Here is an 11,670-nt window from a genome sequence, read left to right as displayed (position 1 = left end):
GGAAAGAGTATTGCCATGTCAGTAAAATGCTTAAGCCAGATACAAATTTGCTCGTAGAGGCAGTCTCTCTCTCTGCTCTCTCTCTTCACCACTGCTGCTCACTGCCTTTAGCTCTGATTTGAGCTTTTCTTTCTCCCTCTTCATAACCCGCAGCTCATCCTTCTGACCATCACGCACACTCCCAGTCAAGTGAATTTGTGGCACTGTGAAAATCAGCTGAGTGGCACACTGACCTGGTGTTACAGCAGCATGAGAACTAAGGGACTTTTCCTAAACTGCTGTGCTGCTTCTATTGCTAAGGAGAGCAAAGTACAAACAGGCAAGGAAGTGCCCGATACGCATAACAGCAGATAAAGTGAAAAGAGACAGAGATGTGGCTTTCAAATCCCACCAGCTCTAGCAGCATGCAGCAGGGGATAACTTGTGAGGATGTGCTTGATAATTGCTCAAATGTTACTGCATCAAGATTATCTCAGAAACCAGGGAACTGAAATCAGGTGTTAATATGAAACTAAACAAATTGCAGACTGATGTTCTGGAGTGAAAAGAATCTTGCAGGCCTTTCCCATTATAAACTCCTTCCTTTCTTCTGCACAGTTATCAGTTTTCTCTTGAACTATTCCCTTCATCACATGCATATGCCTGACAGGCTGAGGAAGATTTGCAAAAGCAAAAATGGTATCAAGGCACCTAACTATCTTTGAAATCCACTGACTGTTAAAGTACCACAACTACCATCAGTATTTTTGCAAAACCAACAGCATCCCATTTCCTTCCTGGCCCTGGCCCTGGCCCAAATGATCACTGAACTACAGATATCACTTGAAGTAATACTACTGGAACTCCTGCTGCTTAGAAACATTTAATAAATGTTCACTATCATTTTCATGCACTTTGCGTCTATCATAAATTATATCATCCTGCAATAAGATATCAGAGTGGCTCTCCCTCGTTCATCATCCTATACTGACACTGGTCTATACATAAAACTTCACCCAGAAGAACAGGGCTATAAGTTCATGTCCATATCTGGGGCAGATTGGTCAATAAAAATACCTATTTTCCATCAGCTGAGCATTCGGCCCATTTATTTCAGTTGTTTGGAGGCCTTATATAGGTAAACTAGATTTTTAAAAATGAGACACTGGATTAAAGAAATCTATCATTGATACCAGAAATACTGACTGATAGTGAGATTATTTCATTGAAGACCACCTTGTAACCTGATTTATATCAGTGGTAGAATGACTAAGGGCTTTTAAAGTAATATTTTTTTAAAAGACAGAACTTTGATTGATGGTTGGGACTCACAGACCAAGACTACAGTTACTTTGCAAGATTTTAAAAGCACTGTTATTACTGTCATACTTCAACTATTTTTAAAACAATGCTTATTTTTAAAAGAAAAGCCCTTGAAATTAAACTGCTATATGCAGTTGATACACTAGAAAAAAGTAGAAATACAAGCTTTCTTGTGTTGTTCTGCTTATGTGCTTTTGGATGCTGATACTACTGATGGGGGACATGTAATACACTCTCTCTACTTCATCCATCTTTCACCAAAGACAGCTTGTGGTGAGATCAGCTACTGATACCATAATGAAGTATTTGGTGGTATAGACCCTCATCTATAAACCTTGCTGTTTAGACAGAAAAAAATGTGTCCTCCCAAACTATCCCAACCCATCTTACAGACAATCACATCTATTTGCGTGTTCCACGGCTCACATGAAATAGATGGATATTGCTTAATGAATTACACAAGACTACATAATTGGTTCATTGCTGTGTCATAATAACACATCTACATTAAGACCTTCTTGATGAAACCGTCCCCAGAGCTCCTGTTGTCAGTTGTAGAGGACACACAGAGAACACAGGCGCTTACTAGAATCTCAGCACCTTACAAGAATGGATGCTGAAGCATTTCATTAGATGAGTTCCCAGAATACATGAGATGGAGAACTTTCCTTAATTTTTTTTTTTTTTTTCCCTTCCATGGCCTGGAAGACCTTCCTTACAAAACCAGATTCACAGATTTCAGTAAAGAGAAACCTATTTCTGATGGACTACTTATTCTGTCTTGTCACTCCATGAGAAAAGTGAGAAGAGAGTTTCGTAAGAAATTAATGCTTTATACTTCCCATCTATTCTTCTTTCTGAATGCAGGTCACTGTATTTACACTGTATCTTGAGCATGATTTTTTTCTTGTTTAATTCTAGTTTGACACACATTTTCTAGTTTTATGCAAATTTAAAGTAATTGAGATGCTGCCTTCAAAGAACAACATTAAAGTACTCCCAAAAGCAGATGTCAAACATTTGGCAGTTTTAACTTACACAAAAGAAAACCTACAGCTGCATACAAATACACAATGTACAGCTGCTGCATAAGATTTTCTTCCTTTTGTCTCCCTCCTCACCAGCCAGAATTAGAAATAGATATTTGTAATTGTTTTACTGGAGAAAAATCTGCACCGAGAAATATCATCAGGTAGCAAATGCCAAATTAAGTGTGCTTCAATCAGAATTGATACCCTTGTACCTAAGCATGATGATATCATCCTTAATCATTGAACATGAATTTCTCAAATACTGTTTCTGTGCTACCTTTTTAAAGTTTTCAGATCCTTGATATATGGCACTATACAGCTACAGAAAAACTGTCATCACCACCAGGCCAGCACCAATGTGCTTCCAAAACTTGGTCTAGGGCAAGCTAGCTCTAATAGCTCCAAGACCATCTCTTCCCATGGGCAACAAAAAGTCCTGCACCAATTCCGAATGCACCACCAGCACTCAGAAGTACTGTGGCACAAGGCCATTTATTGCTGTGACTGCTCACCCTCGAGGCCATGGCCAGAGCAAGGCCAGCTGCCAGGTGAGAAAGGTAGGAGAACAATCCCCAGGAGCATGCTTGAAGAACAGTCTTTGCTGTCTCCAGGCTCTGGCTAACAGCAGCACTACTGAAGCCATGAGAATGGGCTGGCGTCCATAGCATTAATGCAGGAGCCCTGGCAAATTATATCGTGTCCTAAAAACATTTGGGGGACTAGGGAGGAGAAGAAGGAAAGGAAGGGAAGGAAGAGAAGCAAGGGAAGGAAGGAAAGAAAAAAGAGGTGGAGCTAATGAAAGAGAGCAGGTTAATACTTCAGCACCAGCACAAAGAGAGCAGGAATTGCCATGGCAAAAATCAGTCTGAAAACACGCCCTGATGTTAGCCTGGAGTTGTCTGTGATGCCATCAGTGAGCTTTTTATTCAACACTTAGCACACCAGTCCTTGATCTGCGAGGAGCCTGTAAAGCTGCAGTGAGCCAAATAATAAACCAAATAATTTTATCCATTTCTTTCCTTCTACCCCCACCCCAGCCCACCAGAACACTAGAAACTCAGACCTGACCCACAAATTTCTCTGTACATGCATAACTCCATGGTAATCTTCCTACTGAAGTCTTTGAGATGATTCACAAAGCACACCTTGCTGTGCTTGCAGGACTGAGCCATAAATTTCTTTCTTTAGCAGTGTTGTTATTCACACATACACTGATTTTTTTTTCTTCTTCTAATGAAACAAACAGGGAGCATTTTATTTCTGAAATTCAATCTAAAATAATGCCTTATGAAAGCAAAACACCTTTGTGGGCTAGCATCAAAGATTGCTACAAGGCTCCATGGAAAAACATGATTTTTTTGTTTGCTGTTGCAAATCCAGCAGAATCAAAGAGAATAAAAACGTAGCAATACTGCTGCTCTCCTGGTGCTAAAACACATCTAGGTTTTTGATTTCTAAGTGACTGCTTGAAAAAAAGTGATACCAGAACTTGCTTCCTCAAATCATTTTAAAATAAATATATTTAGGCCTTGAAACTTCTGTTATTAGGCCCTTGAAAGTTCATTCCTAGGACTAAATGATTGGGGCATGAAAACAATTGTGTTATTCATAAGCCCAGATAAAAATCTGTAGACTATTACTAGGTTTCATCTCATTTTTATGACTCCTCTTCTCAAATAAATCAATCACACAAAGTTAAACTCAACATGGGAAGTTAAGCTCTCCACAGAGACCATGGAGATGATTGCAAACATAAGTCAAATAGGAAGAAAGCAAGCTGAAACAATGGATGGTTTATACTGGTTTACTTCAAAGCACTGAGAGGTGGCTGAAAGTGTTAATATACAATGAACACTGATTCCAGAAGAAATAATAGAAGCCTCTCTTACCAAACATGCAACTGTAAGTAAAAAAACCCACAACTTCTACAACTACTTAGAATTTCTGTTATATCGAGAATCTTCTAAGGATTTGCAGCAAAATCATCAGCCTTAAAACCAGCCTTAATGTAGCAAGCCTGTGGTTGCCCTGATAACTGGCAGTATCAGGAGATTTGGTCAAGAGTCTTCCATGAAGACAACTACCTTCTCAGCAAAGGGCATATGGAGTTAGTCACACCGCACACGATTAATGGGAGTCACACGTAATAGTGAATGCAAACCACCATATTTTCAGAGATAATTAGAAGCAATTTCCTCAAGTTCTCTTTTTCTCATCCTGGATACGTAAGAATCATTTTCTTTTTCACCCAGATACTGTTTTAAAATGGTGCTATCCACACATTCAGGTGTTCAGAAAAAATAGTAAAGACTAGTCATACATCCAAAGGTGGGTTTTCTGGTTCAGAACTATGTTTTATATGTTGAAGGTTCAGATAAGTGCAATACTGCTATTGTACAAATATTTTACCTCACAAAAAAATCATAATCTCTTACTTAGATCACAATTAAAAGTGAGATGAATTACTTGATTCTCTGCCTGAGCACCTTGCAACACCACAAGTAACTAGTTTCAGCAATATTCACAAAGTTTGATCAGAGGAGACTCAGGACTGGAATAAGAAAATGCTGGAGGTCAAAAATGGAATTTATGAATAAAAGATATGGGAAAGCTTAGATAGTGGATATGTGAAGGTATGTTGCTCAGTTTTATATACATGTCAGCAACATAGTATAACCTTGCTGCCTCATCAGTGTTTAATTAATTTTTCCTGTTTTTTAAAATCATTCTCTTTCCTTTGTAAAAAAGACCCAAACAACAGGGAGACATGAATGGCTACACAAAAACAACAAAACTATCTCTATAATGTTCTGGTCAATTGTATAAATAAATAAACCAGGAAAAAATCCAATTTAGAGTAAATCTCTGACTTGAATTTTATTTCCCTGTTGATTGTGCCCATTTGTATGAAAAAAAAAAAAAGGGTTACAAAGTTATGATAATTTATAAAATGCAGGTGTTGTATTTCACAGCCTCTGAGTAAGAAGTGTCCGAGTATCACAGCAAATGTCATTAGCACACTAAGGCCTCACTTTTGAGGGTCTTTCAGTACAAGGTGTCCTACTGTCTGCAGACACCTGCTACACAAACCATTAAATTGCTGGAAACCTGGCATGGGAGCACAAGGCAAAAGAAATTGAAAAAATGGTGAGCTGATGCTTCTTGTCAGGCAGAAGCTATAATTCAAATGTTTGTTGGAAATCATTGTTATCTCCATACAGAATAAAACAGTAAAAATAATGCAGAGTCATGAGTCTCTCAAAAATCCACATACAGTGTTTTTTGAAGCCTGCAGTTATCCCCTCAGGCTATAGCATAGCACTGTTCAGAGAAATAGGTGACTTCAGAGAATTATGGACTTGAACTAGTTAGAAGTTTACAACTGACACTGGCAGTGACTGGGAAAAGCATCTCAACTAAGTGTGATTTTTTCAAAAAAAAATTTCCCTTCTCCAGAGAAAATACCAAGTTTTGAAGAAACTCCCAAAAGTTTCATTCCCGCCATCTTTTTCTGCATGAAAAAAGCTCCCTTAAGTTTATGACCAGATCCAATGATGAGATATTCTTTACTGAAAGTTTTTAACCGGATGCGGCAATTCAGAAAGCTGAGCCAAAGACAATCAGTGCATCATGCTCAGAGCAATCAGAGTAATAATCACTGAAATAACATGTTCAGAATTCTAGATAATTGTATTGTTATTAAACATAATAAATACATATTAAAAAATCAGGCATAAATGCAGGCATATGACTAACATTAACTGCAGGTTTACTTCCTAAATATTTCAGACATCCTACCTCGTTATTGACTTCGGCAGGTTTTTTCTTTGTTTCTCCAATGTCCAAATAGCTGTGGAAGGAAAACAGTATTGATTATTTACAGAAGCATCTAACTTACACAATACAAATATTTCTACACTTTTTTCATACATGAAACTTTTAAAATTTATCATGCCTCAAAATAACATAAAAAGTAGCTAATTCAAGATTTTCGTGAAGGAATGTTTATATAAATCTGCAATTTAGCCCTCTGGGCTAATACAAAACACAGGGGAGAACCAACCATCTACCTTCAAGTCACTGGTGATTAGAACAGATCATCAATAATCCCCTTGTCAGAAAGAAGCTTGAATACTACTGTGAGGTGGATCAATAAATCACAGCACAGTATCAACTTACCAGAGTTTTCAAAGTCATCATCTTGTCTCTTAGTTTCTCACACTAAGTCACTGATAGATTTAAAGCTTTCCTCCATACTGAAGTTAAACTCAGGGCATCAGCTAAAGTTTAAAAGAATCTACACCACTTGTGTTTCAACTGGACATGGACACATTTGAATGCTGTATATCCTGGTTTCTTATGGTTGTGATGAACCAACAGCATCTTCACAATTATTTTATGAATAGACAAAATACAAGCCTCAACTGGACAAGAAAACAAAATACATCTATTTGAACAATACTGCTCTCCATCAGAGTACATATTCCCACAAAAACATTGCATTAACACAGAAGTGTTAGTTAAAACACACAGTGACAGATTAGCTGTGTGTTGCCTTTCCAAAGGAAGGGAATTAAATAAGCTTTCAAGCATGAGTAACCCATAGACTGGCAAACAGGCAACTGTCCAAGTACTCAGACTATGCTAACTCCTTTCCTTTGTCAGCACTCTGAGAGCCACGAGAGAGGTTCTTCTCATGAATGCAGCTCTCAGTAGTTGCTGGCACTGCAAGATGTTTCTAGTTGTCAGCACTGTAGGAAGAGACACCTTTGTGGGCAGTTATAACTCAGTATAGCAGCACCTTTCAGCACCTTCTGCCAAGAGCGAAACATGAGAAAAAAAATGGCTGGGGCATCTATTCTACGCCAGGAGCATCTAATCCAACATTAGGTGATGAGCATTTGTTACAAGGTCTCCCTATTCCCACTTTCAGTGGGAAACCACAGGTAGTTTGGCAGGCTTTTAAGATTAGAAGACCCTATCTGAGAACGTCAGGTATACCCGATGGCAAGCATCAGTGCAGGCTCACCAAAAGACCTTAGAGCCCACAATGCACCTGCAGCCTTCCAGTAATGTCATGTTTTGTAGTTAATGACTGGGATAAAATTTGTTTGCCGTAGGAAACTTTTCTGCCTGGCCAAAGTTGAGAATTCATGAGACCTGAATGAAGCAAGGAAAAAAAAAAAAAAGAGAAAGAAAAAGCATCATTCATTCTTTGAAGGAATGGCAATCGTTTATCAAGGTACCACAGAATGATCACAAGGATTTCAAGGCTTCAGTGTGCGGGGACTGTTAAGACACAGCAAGGCTTCCAGGTAATGCTTGAAAGTGCATGCCAATGCTTTGGAAAAGGTAAATGTAGCAATGACAGACAATGTTTAAAAACTAAGTGTCCAAGCCTCGTGTTTAAAAACAAACAAAAACAACTGTTGCAAGCTTCTCCATGTAAAAAGGAACAAGTTCTCTTGAGACCAAAAAAAAAAGAAGTCTTAAAGTCTACAAGACCGGAAAGAAATAAGTGCCTCAGACAAAATAGTTCCAACAGCCTATAAAAACAGCTGCTGACTGTGGTTCTTATTTTCCGGGCATCTGTGAATTACTTCAAGAACTAAGAAAAGTGACAAAGAAAAGCAAATATATAGTCAAAGGCTTAAATTCACTATGCAGAGGTCTGGGCATTCAGTTATCAAATTTCAGGGATCTACAAATCTGAAAAGGTCTAAATAGGACCAAAAGGTTTTCTCGGGATAAGGGCACCCAAAAAAATCCCAGACCAAAAACTTTACAAAAGTATTCCCACTGCTAAGAAAGCAGAAATATTTCCACCCAATGACTATCCAAGTCAGTGATGAAACTATAGTGTTGTTTAAAGAGACACTGCTGGAGAGAGGACAATCTACCGTTAATTAATGAGCACAGATACAAACAAATGGGCAAAGAAAGGAGGAGGGTAGAGTAGCATGCTGAAAAAAAGTTAAAAATTGAAACCAGCTCCAGCATAGACAGTTTTCTTTCAGGAAGCCGAGAGTCAGGGAAGAACTCCCCAGGAGTGCAGGCCTGAATGTGCATTCTCACTCACAACTGCAACAACTACAATATACCAACACATCTCACTGCATATACACCAAAAAAGCTTGTATTCACTTAGCACACCTGTAAATGACAAAACAAGCTGGGAAACTTGATATATTTTATGGAAATTCCCAACATTGGCTAATAATTCTTCCTTTAAAGAAAAATTCTACATATTTTTCTAAAAGTGGAATTTTTAAATGCTGATCACTTTATTTTTATTTAAAAAATGAAACATATCAGCAGTTTATATTGACTTTATACCCTCAGAAGTATCTATCTGAAGATGTTAAGATTCAAGGCTTGGAATGACGGAGGTTCACGTGCTAAAGGTGAGCACAGTTTAGTCTAGAATTCCCTGTGGGCAGGGAAGAAAAAGATTCAGTTCTCAGTATAAGGCATCTGAGAAGAAACAAATGCACTGCTTCAAGTGGAGCGATGACACTTGCAGCTTCTGCTTCTCCTTGGATACTCTCTCCTTTCCATTACGCATCAGTGCCACAAGCCTCCATTTCAAAGTTCAGCCCTGCACAGTCTATCATAGCAATGAATGTGTCCAACAAGCATCACTGCAAAAAAATTGTAAAAAATTACAAACATCTTGCTGCTATCAGACCAGACTCAGACCCTTTAGAGCAGATGCTTTGGTCTCCCACAGCTGCAACTGCTTTATCTTTGTCTGTGACACATACACAAACATACGCGCTTTTCTTTAATTCCTTCAATTCATTCCAGAAAACCGTCCCTTTCAATTAACCCCTCCTCTCCTCTGACCTTTCTGCCTAAGATGTCTCCCTAACTATCATTCTGTCCACAACCCAGTTAAGAATAAGATCAACATTAAGCACTTCAGCTTGTCTTAAATAATGCTTGTAAAAGCACTGCCAACATTTACAGCACTATATAAATAAATACTAATAGTGAAGAACTCCAACTCTGAATGCAGAAATGGAAAAGATCTCAAGTCATCCCATTTATCCTCCCTACGGCACAGGACTACGGCATACTATCAACGGATATATAAAACAGCCTGCTTTTACAGAGTCCTGTAGGTTAGCTTTTCTTAAAGTATTCTCTTTGTTGACCTTAAATACTTAGGTATCTTATTGCATATTGCAACCATAAAGTCTGAAAAGCTCTCACCATAAAACTCTAACCATAAAACACGAAATGACAAAAAGAAATGCTTTTTCCCACCCAAAATAAATTCATAGTGCCCAATTCTCTACACAGTGCATGCTAATGCCAAACACTCACTTACTTTTAGCCTGTCTGTTGAACATAAAACACATTTAGGGAGGTGAAACATGATGTGCTGACAACTAACAACTTTAAGCCATCCACAGAATCACAGGATTTAATACCAAAAAGATACGGTAGATCTTTCTTGAGAGTTGAGCACTGCATTTGACATGGAAGAGAGTACAGAGGGAAAGGGGCTTATATTTAGGCTGTCATACATCTTTCTCTCTAGCTTTGCCACTGAAGCACAAGAAGCTTCAAGAAATCTTCAGAAGCAGACAGTGACAAAAACAGTAAGAGTGCTGATAGAGGTCCTGTTCATTACACAGAGAGTTTTGTCCTGAAACATAATGAGCTCTCCTGAAAAATGTAGTGTCCCCAACTCTACACAACCAAGATGAGTGAGGTCCTGTAAAGCTGGTAGTTTAGCATATAAATTCCCAACCACCTCCAGAAAGGGATTATTTATTATGAGATTTTTTTTTTTTAATTCAACTGTAGGAAAAATGCCCACAAAGACTGAACAAAACGTATAATTAGGCAACTGAGACCATGAAATTCACTGCCAGAATTAAGAACCATTACTGATAACATGCAGAGCCACCTGGGAAACACACCTAAAAGCCCAGATCTGCTCCACGATATTCTCCCAGTCAGTCACTAGAAAACAGAAACTGTCAGCTTAATTCTTGGTGTCTAGGCAGGGAAAAGAAAGCAAAACGTCATCTTTTAAATAACAGGAGGGACTCAGCTATTCTGGTCATAAAAAGGTTATATACCTACCCAAAATGAACAGAAGTGATGGCGAGGTGGATAGCTAGGTAGAATGTTTTAGGCTTTTTAAAAATAAGCAAGAAAGGAAGTGTTGGGAATTAAATTCCCAGGCTCATCAACTTCACAGCAGGACTGCCAACACTCCACCTTTCTACAGCTTTCTCCCTGTTACCACTGAGCACAAATACCGACACTCGCCCCTCAGTTAAGCACACACATCACAACAACATGGCATTGCCGCATGTCCTTCGGGTTAAAGGGCTGTTTCTCCTTTTCCACCGTCATGTCAAGGAGATGGCACTATGCGACTGATGATAACAGCAGCTTTTATGTGGATCGCCTCTAAAGCTCTTTTGCAGTTTTATCTGTTAAAAGTACCTTTCTTTTTGCTTTGGGTCATAGCCTTTAAGTCCTCTTTGTGCAATGCCTAATAAAAGGGGTGGGGTGGAGGGTCCTTTGAAGTATTGCCACAGTGCCAAACCCCAAATGCTGATATTCAAGTTCCATATAAATCTTACGTTACTCTTTAGCCACTCACTTGAGTTTCTTGAAGGCTTCCCCGCCACCAGCCACATACTGCTCTCCACTCTGAAGCTCCTCCAGCTGCCGGACACGATGCCCACCCCGGGGTGTATAGATGTTACGCACAGCTCCAAAGGGTGCCTTTACCCTGCCTGTCACCTCTTTCAGGAATACCTCGAAGTTGGACACTTTCTTCTCATTGACGACAATACGGCGCCCCGGGAAGAAAGGGTCCCCGTTGCGATACACCAGCACGCTCTTCACCGTCGGCTGCGAGAGACACGACCCCTGCGTTCCGGGACTAGTCATGCTCGGTGGCTTCGGACCTCCTGTGCAGCCCAAGCCACCCCGACGCGCTGCCTGCACCTGTTTACTCAGGAGAGGGTTCCTCCTGAGCACCCCTCTCACCTCTGCCCTGACAACTCCCTGTCAGGGGTGAGGCGCCCACACCCACGCCGGGGCCTGGGCACCAGGGCCCACCTCCAGGGAGGCAGAGGAGGGAGCCCGGCGCCGCGGGGAGGGATCACAGCCTCCCCGGGGCTTGCGGCACAGCTCTGCTCAGCCTTTCCAGAGCGGCTCCTCCTAGGCAACCAGCTCTTGCTGCTCCCTGGCGCCTGGGGAGGTTAACGGGGATTACACTAACCCAGGCAAAAAAAAACATTGCATGGAAGTAGATCCGACACAGCAGGAAAACGGACGGCAGGGGACCCATGGCCTCCCAGGGTCT

The 11,670-nt window shown here is 40.1% G+C and overlaps 1 protein-coding gene across 1 annotated transcript in view; it reads right to left on the bottom strand.

Annotated features, from left to right (window-relative positions):
- Positions 1-11,252, bottom strand: part of DCDC2 (doublecortin domain containing 2) — a 67,522-nt gene extending 56,270 nt beyond the window's left edge. Inside the window, exons 1-2 of the mRNA XM_009582114.1 lie at positions 10,960-11,252; positions 6,132-6,183 (exon numbers count right to left, since the gene is read on the bottom strand). Coding sequence (XP_009580409.1) covers positions 6,132-6,183; positions 10,960-11,252 — 345 coding nt within the window. The remainder of the gene's footprint in view (positions 1-6,131; positions 6,184-10,959) is intronic.
- Between the last annotated feature and the right edge of the window lie 418 nt (positions 11,253-11,670).

The sequence above is a fragment of the Fulmarus glacialis genome, unplaced genomic scaffold, assembly GCF_000690835.1.
Source record: "Fulmarus glacialis isolate BGI_N327 unplaced genomic scaffold, ASM69083v1 scaffold28517, whole genome shotgun sequence".
Taxonomy (NCBI): domain Eukaryota; kingdom Metazoa; phylum Chordata; class Aves; order Procellariiformes; family Procellariidae; genus Fulmarus; species Fulmarus glacialis.
Note: the sequence above shows the minus strand (reverse complement) of the source record. Positions and strands in the feature narration are given on the sequence as shown.